Here is a 23,780-nt window from a genome sequence, read left to right as displayed (position 1 = left end):
TTGTATGGAGGGCGGGACTTAGTCACTCTCTCCAGTTATATATAATACCTCCATGGTGTGAGTGCACGAGAGAGGGAGAGGAAGAGGTGCATGCGTGATGGCAAGTGTTACGGTTGAACAGTTAAACAAAACAGTTTAAAAATAGTTCTAGGCTATTTAAGCATGCAATTTGTGTCTATGTGTAGGCTACACTTTGGTGAGCCTAAAAGGCACGTTAATAGCCAGCTCAGGCCGCGATTTAGGCTACTTCAGGTCGAATTAAATTACGGCTGGCCCTGGGTGCCTGTAGCCTAGTCTTTTCTGACAGTCTGTTTCAAAAACAGACTTTTTGACGTTCGCTATCACATAATTTAGGACTTGTCTACTATGTAGGCCTAAGGGATAACGTCCGCCGAGGTGTCCCGTTATTTACAATTAATGGACGAGGCAGAGGCAAACAACTCCCGACGCGCAGCACCCGAGTTTGTAGGCTAACTAGTAGCCTAGGCTAAACAGCATATCACTAACGTGCATCAATCGGGAATTCGCTAAATGAAGGAAGTGGGTGCTTTACTTATTGATCCGGATCAAAGAGACGTCCAAAGTGGTGTTTTTGTAACTTCAGTGTAGATGATTGTGATTCATTGCAACTTCAGCAATGTTAGGTACCTTCCTTACCTTCGAAAAATAGCTCCGTACAGCTGAAGCCCATCTACACTCTGCCTCAGTGAGAATCCTAAACTTTCTCTGTGTTCAGTCTTCGATCCTGATTGGCTGCATTCGTGCTAACTAACAAATCAGACGGTGTAGTGGGCGGGACAATGCTCTCGACAGAGTAGCAAATGCAGGGAGTGAGAGACGCTTTACAGACAAAGTAGCGCGTTTCATTCTTTATCCATTTCAATATCGGCTTATCGGTGGAAAAAATGACCGATACCAATTATTATAAAAATGCTAAATATCGGCCCTAATAATCGGCCCGGCCGATAATTGGTCGACCCCTAGTTCTTGGTCTTGGATTTTGTGAAATACATTTCTAAATATTACCTGCTTGCTGCAGCTTTGGTCTGCACGTCCTATTAAAACCGGTCTGTGCACGTCTTCTTAAAACCGCATCTTTTTCTCTCTCGTGGGCATTTAATCTGCTGCCGGCTTGTCACTCCACATCGCCCAAAATGCTTGACTGCATTGCATTCTCTAAATTTTTAGCTACATTTTCATGTACTATATCAGCATTTTTGTTCAGTGAATCTTTTGTAAATTGCTTTACAATTACCTTCGGGCCTATAGGTCTATGCCTGGCTTTCTTCGGTCACGTCCTTTTAAAACCATATTTTTCTCTCTCATGAACATTTAATCTGCTGCCAGCTTGTGACTCCACATTGCCCAAAATGCTTGATTGCATTGTATTCTCCACATTTTAGCTAAATGTTGGTGTACCACATGGCATTTTCTTTCAGTGAATCTTTTGCTTTACAATTAGACCTTCCTGCCCTCCTCTTGGCTGCCTTCACTCCTTCGTCTTCATTAACATTATTCTTTTTGGCCTCAATAGTCCAGTTACATAGTCTCTGTTTTTGGTTTTGGATTTTGTGAAATACATTTATAAATAAATGCGACTTATAGTCCAGTGCGACTTATATATGTTTTTTTTCCTGTTCATGACGCATTTTTTGACTAAAGCGACTTATACTCCAGAGCGACTTATAGTCCGGAAAATACGGTATATGTCGTGAAAGTGAAAATACGATATTAGAAAGGCAAACAAAAGTCAAGGCTGCTTTTGACATAGTACAATGAAGAAAACCGATGCTCTGAACTGATTCAACTGTCTCTAAAAGTTTCTCTACTTGACGCATTTAACCGCAATTTGGATTACACCTGCTTTTAACAGCTTTTTTCTGCAAAACAGACGTGCACTGTTTTCATACATATGGCGGAATACCTAATCAATCGCTATTAGCACTTCTCCCGTGTTTACGCGATACTCCCACTTTCCCCTGACCCTCCTATGAATGCATATGCATGACACGGAAAAGCTCAAATAGCCACTCTCACCTCCCGTGACAGGCAGTCCGCGCTTTTTCCTCAGTGCGGCCTGTTTGTACATACCTCGTAATGTTTTTACATGCACGTTGCAAATCAAATACGCCTGCAGTGGGTGCAAAAACGTAAGTACATCTGGCCCAAAGAAGGCTCGACACAACGTGAAACTTTGCTTGAAGTATCACCAGGGTCTCTACACATGAACTCGAGCATTGAGAACATTGTTTGTGTACACACAGTTCACATCTTTACATGTAGGTGGAATACAACTTTCAAAAACACACTTCCAAGTATGCTTCGATGGTTTCTGGCAAATATATTCTTTCATTGTATTGTGAGCAAAAGCACTCACCTGGCACCTTTTCTGTTCCAAAACACTGATGCAGAAGATGAGGGAGATCTTTTAAGCACCTACAGACACACACAAAGAGTCGTAGTGTATTTACCTTGGTGAATGCTCATGCACTTTAGTTGAAATCTAGCATTAGGGCTGATCGGAAGTGCAAAAAGCTGGATCAGGACATCCCGATAAATCGCATAGAATATGTAGGCCTATATCAATCGTAGGCCTACACACTTGATCGCTATCACCAGAGCCCGTTTACAGATTAGACATTCTCTGGCTATCACATAGCTGAAACCACGCTACGGTTCTTACAGTAACTGACTCACGTTCATGTTGATCTCTATAACTGTTATAGCCTATATTCCAACCAATCCATAACCCTTTTTGCTATTTGACTCATCATTTCACATACACAAATATAAATAATGACAGACAGCGAATTAGTAATTACTTAAAAATATTTATAACAAATTTTAAAAATCTATCTCCTGCCAGCAGGGGGTGCTGCAGCACCCTCAGCGCCCCCCTTCCCGCGCCCTTGCTTGTAAGCTGCAAAGCACTGTGTGAAACACTAGAAAGGGTGTGTCACGGTTCTGCCTTTTCACACCGTGACACTGGATCGTGGATATGAATGTCGCGATTTCGGTTTCGAATCGCATATCGTTACAGCCCAATCTACCATTGTTATTAACATTACATTATTAACAGATGCTTCTTTCATTTATTTACCCTGAATAAATAATTTATTTGGAGAGGATAATATGATAAGTAACTACTACTTTCTGACAGATTCTGGGGCAGAGGTGTGACTGATGAATCACCAATGACCAATGCATCAGATTCTGACCCTAGTCATAGTCATATACACACACGAAAAACCTGGCAATGAGCAATGATCAGGTCAAAATCCCAACAAAAATATCCACTTATTTTACAAAACAGTTGATCGGCATGAATTTTTTTTGGAATGTTTCTTTTGGCAAAGGGCAAACACTTGCACACATACAGAATAGAGAGCTAGATATGGAGCTAAATTTGTCTCAATAATATTTGTATATGCGCAGAGGGGAATCCACAACTATTTCTTGATTTGCATGTGTGTTTTGATCTACAAATAAAAAAAAAATCATATTTGTAACTCGTATATTGAATTTTACAAATATAGATGTGCATTTGTAAATAACATGGCATTTGTAAAACCGAAAATTTCATTTATGAAATGTGATTCTGCATTTGTGGATCACCAGCACATGCATTCTTTGCTTTCCAAAGTTATGTGTTTTTGAGACGTTCTTCGCATGAAACTCGCACAAATCCACACGTAAATAGGCCTAATTTAATTCCCCAGCACACAGAAATCGCAACATCCACAAAATTAGATTTCACAAAGGCAATTTCAGTTTTACAAATGCCATTTCATTTACCTACCTATTATCTACAATTGTGAAAGCCAATTTACAAGTTACAAATATGATTTTTTTTATTTGTGGATATCAAAACACCAATGCAAATCAAGAAATATTTGTGGATGTCCCCAACTACTTGATTGCAATTTCTATGTGCTGGTGAATTAAATTAGGCCTATTTACGTGTGAATTTGTGCAACTTTCATGTGAAGAACGTCTCAAAAACACGTAACTTTGGAAAGCGAAGAATGCGTGTGCTGGTGATCCACAAATGTAGAATCACATTTCACAAATGAATTTTACAAATGCCATTTTATTTACAAATGCACATCTATATTTGTAGATATCAAAACACGCATGCAAATCAAGAAATATTTGTGGATCCCCCTCTGCACATATCAAATATTATTGAGACAAATTTAGCTCCATAGCTAGAAAACTGGGAGGAACAATTACCTGAATTTGACAAAGAGTGTTTGATTACATTTATAGATTGTACATTTAAATATAGAGTTCAACTGAATCTGGAATTAAAACTGCAGTCAAATGTGTGAATAAACCATGGATTTTACAGTGGTATTGTATCTGAATCATTAAAAAATTTCCTTTACTGCAGTTCCCAAATTAATCAGTACTCTTATTATTGAGCACCACACTGCTTATTTTGGCCCTTGCTGTCAGGATTCAACTAATATGTGACCCTGCAAGGCGAAACCAGTCGTTTTGGTCAAATTGACAAAATTAAGTTAATGTGCTCACATGAACGGCCATTGACTAAGCTTTCCAACGATATGTATATCGAGGGTATTGCAAAAAGTATCGCTAAGATAACCGCATCCAAAGTTGGCATGGTTCTCCTGTCACGATACGCCAGAAGAGGAGAAAATCACCTTTTTAAGTAAATTGTCACGTGCGATAGTGTGAGGGCACAGCTATTATTAGCCTTACGGTAGTGTGACTTTGAAGCGGATGACTGACTATGTCCAGTTTTATCAACCGAGTGAGTGTCTTTTTCTGCCCCCTAGTTAATACCTGGGACGGTCATAAGGTGTCACTATAGAATATAATTAATGTATTTCGGGGGAAGTAAGGGGAGAAGAAGTTCTATGTACAGTACACAGATTGTGTAGGCTATAGGCCCACTTTAAAAATGTGCTACTGCTACATCAATGGAAAACTTCTGGTCCGTAAAAAGTTTGTGCTTTTGACCGTTCGTGCCCTGAAAGGCAAGTCTTTCACATTCATGTAGCACCCCTGTGGTTTTACTTGCAGTGTTACAGTCAATACAGTGTTGATATAATATATACATTAGATACATTAAGAATAGATATTTAATATGTAATACTTATCAGTGATTCCCTTTTATATGCTGTCTATGATACATTAACACTGTCACAAATGATTCAATAGGGACTTGGGAGTTAAGTTTAGCAGCTAACGTTAGCTATGAATGTTCAGATTCTCCGCTAGCTAGAAGCTAACGTTTTACACTGCTACTACATGGATCGCCCACCATCGCGAAGGAGGAACTTGAATGTGAACCTGACTTCAGTAAAGTAAACCGGATTGAAGGGAAGACGACGGGGAGGGACAGCGTTCAGACCGGTGCCTCTGTTGGAGGTGTTTGTGTTTGAGGAAGCAGCGATTTGGGTAGGCTAGTGCTAGCCTTTCCTTCTACGCTACCTGGCTTACTGTCCACCATCAATGGCTACGTGAATAGGAGAACCTTTCATTTGTTACGAGCTCCAACACGCGCGCCAACGAATGGGTACCCCAGACTGTCTGTGAATGTGTTTTACACCCGGGTGTTATTTTTATTTTATTTTTATGTCATGTGTATGTGGGATTACCTTGACAGGTATTTACGTGTTTTGTCAAATAAATGCCAAATAAATGCTGTCCTTGGCATTTAATATAACCTCTGTCTGTGGGTTTTCCTCATGACTGTGCACATTTAGTTTTACAGTAGTATGCTAGAGTCATTGAGTATCGAGTAGCCTAATGAGTAGGCTACATTTTAGCTCTACCGTAAAACCTTATATTCGGTTACATCTGCCAAGAACGATAGAGAGCTTACACATTGAGTATCGAGTAGCCTAATGAGTAGGCTACATTTTAGCTCTACCGTAAAACCTTATAGCGGCGTCGACAAATGGAATGACTGCTAATGTGTTTTATCTTCACCTAAATAAAGTCAGGGTTTAACAGTCAAAACGTATGTTTATCCGTGAAATTTGAAAATGTAAGTGAAAATGAAAGTGAAAATGAAATGTGTAGACTGTATACTGTCGAATTATGCAAAAACGTGAAATTCGACATTTTAACCCGTACGTTTGTTTATCGTGGATTTTCTCAAAATAGCACTGTGCGCAAGACGACTTGTTTCGCCTTGCATGGTCACATATTCACTTGAAAATCTCACCATATGATACAGGGCTGTATGTGTGTGTGTGTCAACATGACTGGATATGTGTGCTTTCAGTTCACATTACCTCTGTTTCTCTGCAGCAATATCATTGGGCTTGTGAGTTGTGGAACTCCATGGAAGCGCTCCTGTCATCCAGTGGATTAGACAGTAACCAAGTGACTGCAAATCACTTCGCCTTGATGGCGCTATCATGCACACAAGAAACATATACACATACACTTTACGCAAAGACTTAAAATGGATATTATTTAAAGTCTCAGTTTTCACTTGGATACACTGCACTACTAACTAGGTAGATGGACAACTCACCTGCACCAAGGTGGACATCAAGGCTGATGAAATCATGGTGGCCGAGGTGCGGTGCTCTGCTACCTTCCCGATATTCAACATGTTTCCCACCCGGACAAAACCGGAATGCTCGACCAAAGCCAGACAAAGTCACCTGCACAGTAATATTCATACTCAGAAGTCTATATCCATTCTCTTCAAGTCAGTCATGTAAAAATGTACATACTATTTAACTGCATGAATTATGAAGACTAAGAACCTTTGAGCAAAGGTTCCAATACAGGAAATAAAAAAGAAAAGACAGGACAGAGACAAGAAAAAATACAGCAGATCAGAAGAGAAAACTAGAAAATGTAATTCCTAGGAATTACCAGTGTATGAAAATGCAAAACATATGATGTAAAATATACAGCGTTAAAACAGATAATGTAGAGATAGTTACAATGGTTTTGCTTAGGTAGACATGGTTGTTGCAATGCTAAATAAAGCTGTTTATGTGATGGTTGCTAGGGTAATCATGTTGGTTGCTATGGAAACTGACATAGATGCTTTATTTCAATGGTTGCTATGTTGGTTGCTAGGTACTGTAAGTGGTGGTTTAATATAGTTGGCTGGAGGCATAGTTGATGATAGCTGACAGTTGGAATGGGTGAACAGTTTAATAGTTGAGAAGTTTAAATTGTTAAATTATTTAATAGTGAATTATAGTAGTGAGGACTTGAAACAGTTGGGAGTGGGCAGAGGAAACAGTTGAAAATGATCTGTAGTCTTAAGAGAGCCAGAGAACCTGAGACAGAGTAAATAGTTTAAAAGTGTAATGTAGATAGTGTAATGGATGTTGATAGACAGACTGTTTAATGGATGGTGATAGATAGTTTAATGGGTGAATGAGTAAATGGTTTGAAGAAGATGGATGGACAGAAAGTTGGATGGAATGTGCCTTATATCCTTGTAGAATGGAGAGACACAGAGAGTTGGCCTAGTTGAGCAGAAAGCAGTTGATGCAGGTGCAGTTGAACAGTTGTGGGAAGAGGAAGCAGTTGGCAGGAGTCATAGGTCATGACAACTGACAGTTGGAATGGCTGAACAGTTTAATAGTTGGATAGTTTAAATAGTGTGTTTTAGGAAATACCTTCGGGTGACTGCCCGAGTTGATGTAGATGTTTTCAGCATGTAAGTCGGCATGTGTGTACTCATTCACATGGACAAACTCTAGTACATCCAGCTGAAACAAACACACAGACATAAGATTTGTAACTGAGACACAAAAAATAAATAATCCATTTCATGGTTATGATTATGGGATTTGTCAGACGCTTTTGTCCAAAGCAACATACAAATACAAAACAATAATATAGCTGCAAGCAGCAATGCGGGGGCCTAGCAGAGCGCTATAGCAAGAAATGGCATTGCCATGGCATGAGCAAGCACTCACAGCAAGAGGCCAAATTACACCAATGTCCTTGTGCGTTCTCACAATCAGCTACCATGACCCTCTACCAAGTTTGGACTTCATACACCAAAGTGTTGCTGAGATGTGAGCTCACTTTCTTTATTACAGCACCCCTAGAGGCCAAATGAGACCACTTTCCTTGCATGTCCTCACAATCAGCTAATATATCCCAGTACCAAGTTTGGACTTCATACATCGAAGAGTTGCCGTGAAAGTGACGTAATAGGAGTCATTGAACTCAGGTCGGTCCAGGGATTACAACAGTGCCTGATTTGTGAAAATCGGACCCACCGTTCAATGGTCACATGCGTGAATGCAATCCAGGTTCGACCCATTGGTGGCGCTAGAGTGTTGGGCATAGAGTTCTGTAAATTGGCGAGAGTGATCATGGGACGGTTCTGAATCAGTGCGCCGAATTTCATAATTCGGTTCTATTTTCGGCCAAATTTCGACCCGTTGGTGGCGCTAGACGGCTGGGTTTAGAGATCCGTAAATGAGCGTGAGTGGTCAGTGGAGTGTCCCGAAATTTTCTGCCAAAAAATCTGCACTTTTTAGCCAGGCGTTCTATGGGCTGCCATAGGCTCTTATGTATCGCAATTGCATCAATATGTCTAAAAAGGTTGATATTTATTCAATATCCTTTATAATGGTTGGAATGTGGAACATTTTAATGATGGTGTTTTACCAGTCAGTTTAGTTGAACTGGATCTTTGGTTGAACTTCAATAAGGTTTAGAGAGGTAATGACTGGTTCACTGGTTATGACTGTATATACTATATATATATCATTATATAAGTATCCAAGGTGTTTAGTCATTTCTCAGCAGGTACAACATTTAAGTGGAACTTCAGTGAAAGAAAAATGCTAATGCAGTGCTTATTAAATTGACTATTAAATTGACATGGTGTCATTTTTCCTAAAGGTAGCCTAAACAATTTTATAACTGGAGTGGTTTGCAACAAACTAGGCTACAAAACATGTCATTTGAATTTCATTGAGGGAGATAGGCCTATCTGGCTATGAGGCTCGTCTTGTCAGGTGCGGTACCTGACGCTTCAGTAAAGCAGCCACTCCTTTAAGTCTGCCCAACATTAAAGGTTGTATCAGCGATTTCAGCGATTTCAATCTTTCCTAACGATCTGCTAGCTGTCTGCCATAAGCAGGCTGTCAAAAAAACGCGTCTCTGTAGTCAGCCTAGGCTCCGAGATCTGTACACAAAAACAATTGCTACCAACAAATGTTGGCAACCACTCAAAGGCAAAATAAAGTGTTCCAACCAATAACCGAAGAGATGCGCGTTTAGGAGAGTTTCAATTGCACGGGAGGGAGGGGAAGGGAGTAGCAAGCTAGCTCTCTGTTTTGTTTGAACATCAACAGATGTGACGTTCAGCCGCAATCGCTAATACAGCCTTTAAGCACCATCTGAAGTAAACATACCATTTTACATGGTCTGCGTAGAACTTGGTAATGGCATCAAGGATGTTTTATGCAGGGCATCCTGAAAGCTGAATGATTCCAGAAAAAAAACTGTCTTGTAACTGAAAGTTTGCTTCCGAAACGTAATGTAAAGCACAAGCATCGTGCCATATGATCGTGTATCCTGAACTGATAACATGGACATGTTGGTGTTAATTGCCACCATCACATTGCCTATAAATAATTTTATTTGTTCAGGGTCGGATCGTGCTCTCTGAATTCGTCTCTCTCGGGATTTATTAGTTTTGGGGAGGATTTGATCGATAGAGTTCCCATGTCTAAGTTGTAATGTTTTCAATGCGTCTACATGGACTTTCTGTGTGTCAGATAACGCTTTAGGTAATCAAGCTTCCACTCAGACCAAGTTTTCCCACGAGCGAACTCTCCTTTCGCTTTTGCCTCCGAGCAGAATTGGCAGATCACACTACTCCTTTTGTAAATATGTCTGAAAGTTTTTTCCTACCTGGACCATCTTTTGTGTCAGATTGGAGTATTTTATCTAGCCACTCATGTTTAAACGTTAGGCTGACCTTTTCTGGGGCATCTGCTCTGCTTTTCTTTTCGCCATGGTAGCCTAGGCTACTACATAACTGGAGCAGGGCCCGCCTAGAGTAGCCTAAAGGATACTTTGTATGTAAAAATTCTAACTTAGGCTACATCCGGCTTGGTTGTCAGACATGTCAGTATTTTAAATGTTTATTACCTAGCCTACATTGCCGTTGATGCTCAGATTTTTAACCCCTGAAAAAAAATCGTTTGTCGTTTTTGTATTTTCATTGCATTTTTACATTTATAAAAAGTTAAATAAATTAATCGATAGTTGATCATTAATTCTCCCGACGATCGACTAAGAAAATTTAATCGAATGCCCATCCCTACTTAATAAACTAAGTACATGTTGAACAGATATGCCAACCCTCTTAAAAGACCCAAAACTGAGCTATATCTTCTGACATATTGCCATTCATCATACTTACTATTCGACAGGCAAGCATGAGGACTACTTTCTGTGACAAAGGTTTGGTCTCACTTTGTATTATTGAGTGAAGATTCTGTCCCATGTCTTCAAACACCAAAAATCTAAAAACATAGGTCAACACAAATGTAAAAACCTATCCAGCAATGTCTGAATTTAATCATTTCTTGACTTTTTCATTTGTAATGAAAACAATGCAATTGTAAATGAATTAAGAAATACTGCTGACCTATAATTCTCATGGAGACCAAACCCCAAACAAGTGGGCATGCCTATGTAGTCCAACTTCATGCGCTTTACCCATTTTTCGACTAAAACAAAATACATAGACACATTTCACTCACAGCCAATTAGTTCATTTCAGTTCAATTATTTCAACATAAATGTTTTTGTTAGTCTCACCAATTCCAATTATTATGCACAATTGAATCTATGAATGTGTGGGTGGGGTTTGGGGACAGACCTGTGACTGTTTTGGCTGCTCTCTGTAGAAAGTTCTGTTCAGTGAAGATTTGTCCGTCTTTGGCTGCCTGGAAAGCAAAGGAGGAACATATGTTGGTTGGTTGATATTAACAATATGCCCCTGATGCACTTTATTTCTGGGGGCTGTTTCATATAATAATGAATAAATAACAATGCAAAGACAGACCTTCATTAGACTGTGAATTTGGTGGCCACCCTTTTATATTTCTGTATTGTGTAGTCTACACACTCAAATATGTTACTGTGATAATGTAGCCTCGTGGTCCAGGAGAAGCTGACAGGTTTAAGTGTAAACTAGGTTTATTGAATCGGCGGATATAATCCGAAAACACCCGTGACAAGTAACCACTATTAATTACAAAAAAACAAAGATACATAGACTAGACAAAATACAAAAAAAGAAGCGGAGTCACACATTGGACTATAATAAGCCGCACAATCATCCTAACCACTCACAGCAGTGTCAGGTACGCACAACATGTGAAATTCTAGAGAACTCACCTTTTCCCTCCACAGGGATAAAAAGTGATCAGGTGACCTCCCTAATTGAAAAAACAGGCCTACTACTTATTAGGCTAATCAGCCAATTTGGGTACCCAGGGGCACACGCCCCTTCTTGCGCCTCCAGCGCAAATACACAAACTAAATCAAAGAACCTGCAGTTGAAATCATAACACTATCTCTGGCAGAAAAATAACAGTAACAAAATCTGTGCACTCTGCCAAAGGAACATACCACCTACAATGAAAAAACATGCCAAAAAACATAATTAAGTATAAACATAGTGACCGTGTGGGTCACTCTGTCAGTTACATAATACAGAACAAAGAAAATGCAAAAATGTCTCAGATCCACTGCTTATTGAGATTGCAACATTCTTACTAGAGATGCATTTTGCATGGAACAGGGATTCGACGAAACCTTCCTTTCTAAAACCTGTTTGTGACTAGCAGAGTATAACCTACATGCATCTGGACTAGCCTATTATTTGAACTAATATGCAAAGTGGGTGTACAATAGGGCCCCAGATAGGGTTTTCCAAAGCCACATTCAATTTTGAAACTATAGCATCATCCCCTCTAGTCACTGTTTGGGCAGGTAATCTGCCAACCGATGGAAACGGTATTGAATTATGGTGTTCCAGACTAATATCTCCCTGAAAGGAAATCTAGGTAGGCGTGGCCAGGCTAGCGTAGTCCTGCGTAGTCCGTGGAGGAAAATCTCAGTGTCGCCGTATGCAGCATTCCTCCTAGAATTAACTTGCTATGTTCACGGAAGCATGCCCACCCTTCCCATTGAAATTGTTAAAGATAGTAAACCAGAAAAGGGAAATAAAAAATACTGTTATTGTTATCGCCATAAATATAATTAATGTAACGTTGTAGGCCTAATGCTGCATGTGTATGTGTGTGTGCGTGCTTGTGTGTGTGCGCGCGCCACGCACATAGCGCTCTGATCTGATATGGCGGCAGCCTACACTTGTTTAATCGTGATTGTTTGGTTTTCTCGGTTCTTCTTCATATGGAGTAAATAAAACAAATGACTTTGCTTTCTAGTTTTTGCTTGATTTAGTTGTTAACGTTTGAGGGGGGGTATTTGAGTAAGGACTTAGAATGGGTTTTGGGAAAGTGGGGTTGCCAGACCTCGCCATACTTTTTTGTGGGGTCGCCAGACAAAAAGTTTAAGAACCACTGGCTTACAGTATCAATCACACTGCCGCTTGCAACGCATCTGAATGCAGTCCGCTGCCCTATTTACTGGCAAAGCTACAGCAGACTTAAGCTGCCACCTCATGGCGAAAAGTTGTAATACATTTCACACAGCTGCGTGAATCACGGAAAGCGCAAATTAAGTGGCCACTTCTAAATGGGACCCACTGTATGTGTATCATCAGTACTTACAAATGTACTGATGTTACTATACTGATTGACTTACCAGTCTCAGAATGTAGTTCAGATCAAGGCAGCTAGGGACTGATCCATTCAACATCACTGTAAAATGAAATTATAGTTCAGTTTTCTTTTACACATAGACAATATAAACAAGCTCAGAGTGGCTGATTGTTTCTTATCAGCATAAGTAACACCCTCTAAACACTATGTATACACCATGCTATACTGTGCACATATGAGCTCTCAGCCTAAAAGTTCACAAAAATGGACATATCATGTGAATCTACATCAAACATTTATAATTAAAGGTGACATGCAAGTGCCTTTAGGCCACACCCATGCTGTAGTGGAAAACAGCCACTCTGTCTCCATTGACTTTGTATTGAAAGAAGGTGCATTTGTGACATATAACAAAATAAAAAAATAAGCTAAAAGCTGTGGTGTGACATTATGCATAACCACCAAATTATGGAAGCAAGATACATTTTTACAAGTTGTTGAACCGAAATATTAAGCTGTTAAAGGAAGAAAAGGTGGCTGCTCTTGCCAGCTTACACAAAAAAGCTGTGCCACATTAAATCTGGGAACAAGATAATATAACATTACCAAAAAACAATGTATACAAATTCTCCAGGACGGCTTCACATTAGACTCAAGTCTGCTTATGGTGGTAGACAAACTGGACTCATCCACTTACAAAATATTTAGGACAGTTGTATTAGCTAACTAGCACTGGAACTAGGGCTGACACTTTTGTGAAAAAATCCTGTTCGATTTCTGAGACAGAAGTGTTCATTGAATCGATTGTAAAATCGATATTCCATATCTAAAGACGTTTCCATTTTCAACGCCAAATATAGGCCAATCCACGGACAGTCTAACAGGCATTAAGACGAACGTAAAGAGGTCGCTTGAGACGCACAAGTCAGCAATATTTCTGATGATTTATTGGCGTAAAGTTTCGTGCAAAATGACAAACAGGAGTCCAACATTCTCAAAAAAGAAAATAAGCAGAGTGGACTGCCATAACATCAATGAAAAACATTACAGCTGGCTTCAACATGGCTGTGTTTACGATTACTCCATACAGTAGTTTGATCTACAGTCCAAAACTCTAAGTGCTTCCATATCGAACTCCTCAAGGTATTAGGGGTTATCACTCGTCTCTCTCATGTCACACAGGTTGATCGCCGTTGTCCTCCATTTTTTGGCAAAACAGCAGCCGATTGAAACTGCTGAAACCGGCTGTTTCCGGTGCGTAAAATTGGTGGGAATTTTCTTTTTAGCTTTCGCAACACCTACTGCACTTTCGGAAATTCTTTATTTCCTTTTTCTGCTTGTTTGTGAGTTTTGTTCAGTCTATGGTTTTGCTACATCTATCTTTTTTATTTGTTTAATTTGTTTAAAATGAATAGTGTACATATTTGGTTAAAATCGATCCCCTATTTTAGTTTTCAAAACTTGTGTTGGTTGGTCCAATCGATTGTGCAATCGATTTTCGAACGTAAAGTGACAGCCCTACAGTGGGCAGTGCTTCGACTTGGCCAGCTTCACTCACGGTCCGCGCGTGGGATCACGCGACTTTAATTTGTATTTTCCCAGTGAGACGCTGCAACAACCCAAACAACCGGTAGATGGCTCAAGTGAGCAGGGTGTCTCATAAAAAGAAATGGAGCCTGGAAAACCCTACACAGACTTCACTACAGACGTTAGCAGACTGGTTTAGAAATAATTTAATAGCCAGAAATATGCCTGCCCTGCCCTAATAAAGAAATATTTGGTTAACTGCGAGTGAATCCCGTTTGCAGCCGTAGAAGAAACGCTGGACAAATTAAACATTCTGGTTTTCTCCGAGTGCAACGATGATAGACAGACATCATTTGGACAAAGTATAGAGCATATTAACCTACGTTGCTTAGCCAAATGCCTTCCTGTTACGTCCTGTTATCACGGAGTTACACACGATAAATGATTTTTTGATGGTCACAAGCAGGGTAGGAATTTCACGACGGCCACGATGGCCATGGCCGTCGTAGCCCCTTGCGTTGGCCGTGAGGCCCCTTTGAAAATCAGAGGTTTACAGGCCACAGTGGCCTTGGTGCCCCCTTCTTTCAATATTCTGCTTTGCGTCCTACTAATAGCAATTTTATTTAGCCTGTGGCCTGTCAAAATAATCTTAGCATTCACAGCGCAAATTTATTTAGTCTTTTACGCAGTGGAGAAAGTGACAGCGCAAGAAAGAAATTGCGTCCAAATTCACCCATTCTCAGTTGAACTACTCGCAAAGTAGCCTATTCATCACACAGACATCACAAGTATCACATGAAAGAGCTTTTTCTCAGCTTTTAAACGATGTTAGCCGATAATTGCTGTGTTGAACGGTTCGCGAGAAAAGTAAATAATATAATTCAATTTAATCATACATTCTACTGAAGGTTTTGCGTCCCATGATCTCCCTACCCATTCATCTCGGTGGAATACTTTACGAACCCTTCTTTTAACACATGACAAACCATATATCAGAATAAACAGGAGACCTTACCGAACACAAAGGTGTAAAGCAGTCCCCTGTACATTTAGTACAGTTAGCCGTTCCAGAGTAATCCAGTTTTGAATTTGCAGTAAAGTTCGACATACATGGATGTCTCCAAATTTGGGCTTTAAGTTTTACAATGTGTTTAAATTGTTCCACATGATTTCATAACGGGCCAAATACAAAATAAATGTTACAAATATCGCCTAGATATTGGTAAATCAGAGTACAGCTGACTAAGAATTTGTGAAAGTAGCCTTAATGATCACAAAATGCTAAGCATGCATCTAGGCTATTTGAGTTTCTTAAAGCTGAGCTGTGATTAAATTGTTTCAATACATGATTTAATAACAGGCCAAATATAAAATAAATGTTATATATAGCCTAGATAGTCAGATGATTTACAGTTCTATGTAATATGTCATGTTTTCATTTCATGTTTTTGTAATGTTTCATACAGTGATGCAGGTCTACTGCAGTGAATAGGCTAAACTTTGATCATTTTTATAGCCTACTACTGTATAGTTAACTTTGGCCTTGGTGCCCTGACATGTGGCCTTTGTGCCCCCCACCAAATATGCCCAACTGAAGGCCAAGTGGCCTTGCCCCCAGAATGGTGAAATTCCAAGCCTGGTCACAAGTTTACTTCATTAGCGGTTTATTTTTTTGATTATTAAAGAGTGTTTTTCATTTAAAGGTTTGACTTCGTGCTTATTCAGTAGAGCATTTAGTGCTCTTCCCAATCCCAGACGTTCACATTGCATGTTTGTTTGTAATGGATGCAACCGCGAGACAGGCTACGCGTTTGACGGCAATGAGTTGTTAACAGACATGAACCAAGACATATAGCCCAGCGCAATCTAGGGACTGTTCGTTATTTATTGAAGGGGCCACCGGAGGAATTTTGAGTGCTTCAGTCAAAAGTTGCATGACCCTCCCTTGCCTGCTAGAAATTGTTCAATGACCCTCCGACAGAATTGTTAAAAAAGACATGACCCTCCCCTGCCGATTGTCGCTGTCTTCTGCCCGCGCTGCTTTGCGCCACAGCCACACACTGTGATAATAACGTTCTTAAATCAATCTTTCCCGTGAGCTTGCATGCTACCAGTCCTTCCTTTTCAAATGTGTTGCGCCTGTTTGCACAATTTCACAAATAATCATATGTGATTAATAATATGACAAATAATCCCTGTGCACGGGGACCGAAACAATGCATGCCAACTTTTTCCGTGTTTCTCACGTATTTTAACTTCCCCCCACTGTCTTGCCGTTTTAATGTCTTCCCGTAGAATATCCCATATTTTAATACTCTCATAACAGCCCTGCCATCGAACCTGTCTCTGTGTTGCCCTGTTGCTACCCCTTGCCCTTCCAACGAAACAGATGTCTTCAAATCATCGTTTTCCTTGCTTGAAGGCGAACTTAGAGTGATGTTAACCTATTTAAGTTTAACGGCGTGATTGGTGTGAGAGCACGATTCATTGGCGCTTGCATGTTCAGCCTTATGTCTACGTGCGCACCTGAGCCTACTCAGCTACTAGAGAAAGAATTTCCCCTATTTGTACAGTGGGCAGTGCTTCGACTTGGCCAGCTTCACTCGCGGTCCGCGCGTGGGATCACGCGGTATCACGCGACTTTAATTTGTATTTTCCCAGTGTGACGCTGCAACAACCCAAACAACCGGTAGATGGCTCAAGTGAGCAGGGTGTCTCGTAAAAAGAAATGGAGCCTGGAAAACCCTACACAGACTTCACTACAAACTTTAGCAGACTGGTTTAGAAATAATTTAATACCCAGAAATATGCCTGCCCTGCCCTAATAAAGAAATATTTGGTTAACTGCGAGTGAATCCCGTTTGCAGCCGTAGAAGAAACGCAGGACAAATTAAACATTCTGGTTTTCTCCGAGTGCAACGATGATAGACAGACATCATTTGGACAAAATATAGAGCATATTAACCTCCGTTGCTCAGCCAAATGCCTTCCTGTTGCGTCCTGTTATCACGGAGTTACAGGCGATAAACGATTTTTGATGGTCACAAGTTTACTTCATTAGCGGTTTATTTTTTTTATTATTAAAGAGTGTTTTTCATTTAAAGGTTTGACTTTGTGCTTATTCAGTAGAGCATTTAGTGCTCTTCCCAATCCCAGACGTTCACATTGCATGTTTGTTTGTAATGGATGCAACCGCGAGATACGCTTGTCATAGGCGCCGATACCATGGATGCTCCGTCTCTCGGGCACCCACTGAAAACATCGAGCACCCACGTGTGACAGCTTACAGTCCCGGCTAAATTTACATTCATTTAAAATCAAACATCGCAGTTTATGTTAAATTCGGCATCTCTCATAATGTGATTGGATATGTTGCTGTCAATTCCCTACTTCATATACTAACCACCAATGAGAGCGTCTCTCGTATGAAAATGCCTGACACTTCCCACCTGAAGAATTAACGCAAGGCTTTGTCGGGTCTTCAGCCCCGAATGTTTAAAATGTATATAGCCCTGAATATCATTTTAAAAGTAGTCTGACAAAGCTTATTGTTTTGTGACACAGCTAAACACTGGTACCTCATAGAACGTCTATAACATAGCCTAGGTGGTCGCAACTCACAAAAGTAAGCAGATAGAAAGAACTCATGCAAATCTAGCCTACATCACGCAGACAGCTTTATGCGCAGGGGAGAGAGCGCGCGCGCGCGCACTGTGCTTTATGATTGTTGCCTTCTGATGGTATCTTGCTAATTCACTGAACTGCATTAGGTGACACAAATGGTATTGCCTTTATCTTATAACTCCTTGTCTGAGCGACTACCAGGCCTATGGTTTTTAAAAGTCAGATGTTCCCGGACAAAGACATTCGAAAATTAAGAATGTTTATTGACTTGAAAAATACACAAATTTTTGCAAACTCCCTTCATTCAACCCTTGAAGACATCGCGGTCTGGTGCGCTATGTAGATCGTTTCTCGTACCATTTAATTTCTCAGAATTTAGGTCTACTAGGCCTACAATAACGTCATCACCAAATACATCTTTTATTTTTAGTTGATCAACCACAAAGAGTAGCATAGGCCTACTGTGCACAGTGCACTGACGACTGTAGCAGCCCAACGTAACCAGTTGTTGTAGATGAGAGGCAACCCCTTGTTTCAGATAGCCTGGACAACATGTTACCTGGGTGTTGCCTACATTATTAATTAATGATAGCCTACAATAGTTAATTGATTTGCGTAACATATTAGTTGGCTCAAAGAGTAGGGAATCAGGATGGAGAGAGTCACGTGTGTGTTGCTTTTGCGGGATCGAATCCAGTTTAATGCTAGTTTTCAAAACATATATTTTTTACATGTCTTTTGTCCGAGTGGCTGTAATGTAGCCGAGCGCTCATGGCGTATGAAAAGCGACTTCAAACCGCCTAAAACAACTTGTTTGTGAATGTCTGACAACTGCTGCAGCGCATGCATGCGCAAGGAAACCAGTAGGTGGAGAAACCAGAAGGCACACAACACCGGAACGATTTTAAGGCTATTTCGCATAGGCTACTCAATGGTGCTATTTCACACGCATTATAGCGACCCCCACTCACCGGGGTTAGTGGAAGGTGTTAATAGACGATTGGCGTAGCCTACAGTGGACTAGGGCTGTCAAAATTGCTCAAAAATGACGTTCGAATATCCCCTCTAAAATAAACACATGTATTCGAATATATTGGAATATCTAGGCTATATTATTTGCGCATTATGTCAGTGATGCGCATCATGTCATCTGTTTTTAACTTTTTGTATGGTTATTGCTTGACAGGGGGGATCAAGCAGCTTTCAGCCATAAGGCATTTCCTAATTCACCTGACACTGATATTCAAAATGTTGAAACTATTTCGGCATAGCCTATAAGCAGTTTAATTAAATTTAATGTTAGTTGTAAACAAACGGGCTACTTGGTGAGGCTTGGCCTCACAGATGCGCTCGTGCCTTAAATGGCAATACAAATCTTCACGATAGGCCTATTAACTGACCGCCCGATTCACGTTGGCTGGGGGGCAGGGGGGGCCATCAGACATTTGTTCCCAAGGGTCTATGAATTGTTAACCCGGCCCTGCCCCCAACGAACGCAACTTTCCACCTCTGAGATAGCTGAAAAGAAGTCTAGAGGACTCCTAACTCACTAGACCTACTTACTGTAGGCTGCGCAAACCACAAGCCTGCATTCGAGGCAGGCCTTCTGTTGAAGAATGTTATATAAATCCTGCGCTAACAGTAATCCTCCTACCCCCACTACCACAGCTGTGGATAGTGTGGCATGCTCACGCTTTATGTCTCCTTCTTGCAGGCCTACTAGGCCTATAGCCCAACCATTTACGTCTTCAAAAAATAACAAGCCTTCATAAATTTGGGCTTCATTCAGCATTTTGTTCTTCCACTGGAAATGACTCTTCTACATTTGCTGCCTGCTGCATCCTTTCTGTTTGTATTGTTTAGAAAATGTTTGACGTCTTGAGTTAATGCATTAAACATTGTTTGCTGGTAACCAGCCACAAATAGCCTACAGATTCTTGCGTGCGTTCTCTCCAAAATGTGCCCGTTCTATAGGCTATCCAAGTGCATAATTCTGCGGCATAAAGCAGATGTATTTGTGTATTGTACAGAAAAATAACCTGTCAAGCAGTCAATTGACTACATTGCAGTCAATAAGTAGTGCAAATTATGAAACCAAAACGTGGGTCATAGTTGTCTAAGCCTCTGCTGTGAGGCCAAACCCATGAACAAAGACGCATTGATATCTGCAATAGTTTTTTTTTTTGCCGAAACAAGCTCACAGCCGAACAAGTCATACTGAAGGGAGCAACTGGCATGTGATCTCCCCACGGGCCAATGGATGTACAAGTTTTCTCCTGTGCCTACGATATTTAATCCAGTGTTTTGTCAAGTTGCAAAATGCTATTCGTTTTAACGATTTTTTTTGATAGTATGAAGTACTTTTTGTATAGGGTACTATCTTAATTGCTTTATACTCAATACTTGACCAATGGCTATTGCATCTGTCTATTGAAAGTGAGAATGTGGCATGTGATATACTGTGTAGGCTTCATAAAATAAAATAAACAGATTGCTAATGGCCTACAAGCTGATCTGGGGGGCGTTTCCCGTACAACTACGGAGGTTAGCTTTTTACTAACAGGATGCATCGTTCAACTAACCAACATGTAAGTTACGACTGTTTCCCAAAACTGTCGTACTTACATAGTACTGTAAGTTTGGACCATGATAGTTTCCAAACTTAGTTTGAGTTTCCCAGTAGTCTGGACTAAGGTGGTTAATGACGTTTAGTAGCACGTGAACGGGCACCTGCACATACTTCTGTGGCGCATTGCGTTAAGGCCGGCAGATGACAGCCGCCCGTTACCAGTCCCCTGTCCAAGAGTTCGAATCTGGTTTAAGACGTTGACAACAATATTGACATCGTTGTTTACCTAAGTTTATCTTTTGTGCAGATCATATTATCAAAATCAGAATCAGCCTTCTTGGCTTGGTTTGCGTAAACCAACAAGGACCCCCCCCCCCCCCCATGACAATCAAAGGCTACATATTCTCAGCTGACTCGTCAAAAAGTGCACCACCTTATTATTATCTGCAAGTGTGTGACTTTTACTTACGTGCACATGGCTGCAAATTGACTTTTAATTTATGTATTTTCTGCCTTGGGCATTTTATGGATGTATGGTGGTTAGAAGTGTAAATATCAATTAGAAACCTAAATATATTTATAATTATTAATTTGCAAACAAATACCTGGCGTCAGTGACGTCTTTGACATGAAGATCCCTGGAACTATGCTTCTAGCATTCTACCACAGGTCGAGAGGTGTAGTTGTAACTACACAACTTTACGATAATGGTTGCGAACGTTCGTTGCTACTATGGTTTTGGGAAACACTAACGTAGTGGAACGATGCATTGGACTATGTAAGTTCCAAATATGAATGTAATTCTGCGGCATAAAGCAGATGTATTTGTTTATTGTACAGAAAAATAAAAATGACATGTCAAGCAGTCAATTGACTACATTGCAGTCAAAGTAGGGCAAATTAATTTACAAAACCAAAACGTGGGTCATAGTTGTCTAAGCCTCTATTGCGTAGCCTGTTAAAAACGTCGCCAGATAGTATTAAATCGGCAACAACATTGTTTTCTGCAGAAGCCTACCCAAAGCTACAGATTAATTCTGAACAGTTATTTCTCTACTGGCTCAGTTATCACACCACTGTTTTGATTTGCGTAGCTGCGTTACCCCCAAAACTGACAATAATGTAGACAGCAAATTTCAATTTCGATTTTCGTTACCACCTTGTAGTCAAGCCTTAAGACATACCCAAGTAGCCTAAATCGAGGTAATGTTTAATTATGCATGATTTATTTTGTTATTGAATTCGTAGGCTGGGATTACTCTCGCAAGTCTCCTGCTTTTTCAGTAGGGGCGGCAGGCAGAGCGATGTACAGTGGCAGAGCGACGCACAGTGGCTGAAAGTGGTACTAAAGCTTCACACAGCTTCACGCCTCGTAATGCGCGACTGAAGTGGTCATTTGAAAGTGATGCCCACTGTAACTGCAACTGAGTTTAAATAACAGTCTGCTAGTCTGCCAGATTGCTAGTTCTAAATATTGGTGCTGGCTTCCTTAACTTGGTGGTAGAGACTGTTTTGATTATATTGCTAAATGTTGGGACTGATAGGCACTGAAATCTGGGGGGTATTTGATGGTTCACTAAGTTTCATGTAGTTGAAAGAGTGTCGGGAATTCCACCCGCTGTGTTTATTGCGAGTCAGGCAGCTTTAATTCAGTCACTGAACATGCACTGCGCTGTGCTGCAATGGAAACCTTACTGCGTATAGCCAAGTAGGCCAACTAGACTGGACTGCCTAGCGGCAACAACTGTGTTTAAATGTAGTGGCTTCAGCCTCTGGCAAGCTCAGAAGGGGATGGCAAGTGACTGGTAGCTTGAGAGCGACGTGTTGAGACCCATTAGGACAACGACTTTTCATTGGCAACAGTAGGCCATTAAACCAACCTACAATATAAAATATTAAGAAGAGCTCTTTAATTTCATTCAGTTAAATCGAAACAATGTCTTTTAATGCTCGTGGACTGATAGCCATAGTCTACTGGCAGTTATCATCCCGGCCATAATTTGAGGATTTACGAATCGTGTGATGCGTCTGAACAGCAGCATCTGCTGGTTGAATGTCATCGCGCTATCTATCAAAATTGTGGCGATTTGGTGGCGATTTCACTTTCTTTTTTTTTAAAGTATATTTTTTTGGCCTTTTTATGCCTTTAATGATAGTGAAAGTGGAGAGTGACAGGAAGCGAATAGGAGAGAGAGCAGGGGTGGGATCCGGAAAGGACCACGGGGCGGGAATCGAACCCGGGTCGCCGGCGTACAGTGCAGGTGCCCCAGCCAGTTGCGCCACAGCTGGGGCCACGATTTCACTTTGACGGGTTAGCAGAGGAATCAGCTGAAGTCAATCAAGTCTCTTTCCATCGCATTCAGACTGCAACGTCACATGAGCGATGAGTCTCCAAGACAGGTGGCTAATTAAGTACAAAGCGGGAGTGAGTAGTGGAGGCACGACAGTAAACGCTAGAGCAGATGCTAACAAATGCTGAAGCAAACGCCAAAGAATTACCTGCGTATGTACACAAAGTTCTGTGCAATCTGGGACATCTAAAAGCTGGAGAGACTAAGGTAAGGGATTTATACCGCTTTTTGAACAATGTTGGTGCTCGAACCAAATGCACGCCTTAACTGGCTTGGGACATGAACGTCTGTGGAGTTGTGGTTCCACCTGCTGCCCATGCTTTTAATTAAATGCACCGATTGTTATTTCATGGCTAGCGATTTAAGTAATGTTTGCTAAATAATGTTTGCTGGACAGAGGCTAGCTGTATTGTATAGAGGGTGCTAATGGGCCTGTGAAATTTGCGCTACAGTTGGCTTTGAAATGTTTGTTGGGTTCTATGTAATTTAATATGATCTACATGTGTGTATTTATGTGTTTTTCTACTCATATTTTTTCTACTCTGAGATATTTTTCTACTCATAGATATATTTTTCTATTAAATTAGATTTTATACTTGAACATTCTTTGCCTATTTAAATGTCTGGTTACCCATGCTTATACTGCCATGTTTGAAACTGCCTTATGAATCTATTTTTCTATTGAGTGATTCCTTAATGTTACGCTAGGAAAATTTTAAATAGTATTTATTGTATTATCAAATGCTGTGAAAGATGTGTGGGTTTCTGCATTTCTCATGGAATATTACACTTATTTTAAAGGTCTGCTCTTGGATGTACAGTATAGCCTCATCTCACATAATATTGTTCTCCATTTTTCTTTTGTCTGTCTTTTGAAGGTTTTTCACCTGGTGATAATGACTGTTAATAACTGCTAAATGGATGCTAAAAGTGACT

The 23,780-nt window shown here is 40.5% G+C and overlaps 1 protein-coding gene across 3 annotated transcripts in view; it reads right to left on the bottom strand.

Annotated features, from left to right (window-relative positions):
* vrk3 (VRK serine/threonine kinase 3) overlaps positions 1-23,780 on the bottom strand; it is a 78,762-nt gene that overhangs the window by 11,557 nt on the left and 43,425 nt on the right. For all 3 annotated transcript variants that reach the window (XM_042061060.1, XM_042061061.1, XM_042061059.1), the window contains exons 7-14: positions 12,817-12,872; positions 10,862-10,928; positions 10,628-10,709; positions 10,400-10,502; positions 7,626-7,718; positions 6,515-6,647; positions 6,270-6,390; positions 2,378-2,436 (exon numbers count right to left, since the gene is read on the bottom strand). In XM_042061060.1, the coding sequence (XP_041916994.1) occupies positions 2,378-2,436; positions 6,270-6,390; positions 6,515-6,647; positions 7,626-7,718; positions 10,400-10,502; positions 10,628-10,709; positions 10,862-10,928; positions 12,817-12,872 (714 nt within the window). The remainder of the gene's footprint in view (positions 1-2,377; positions 2,437-6,269; positions 6,391-6,514; positions 6,648-7,625; positions 7,719-10,399; positions 10,503-10,627; positions 10,710-10,861; positions 10,929-12,816; positions 12,873-23,780) is intronic.

This window comes from Alosa sapidissima, chromosome 14 (assembly GCF_018492685.1).
Source record: "Alosa sapidissima isolate fAloSap1 chromosome 14, fAloSap1.pri, whole genome shotgun sequence".
Classification (NCBI taxonomy): domain Eukaryota; kingdom Metazoa; phylum Chordata; class Actinopteri; order Clupeiformes; family Clupeidae; genus Alosa; species Alosa sapidissima.
The sequence above is the reverse complement of the archived record's forward strand: the minus strand, read 5'-3'. Positions and strand labels throughout refer to the sequence as shown.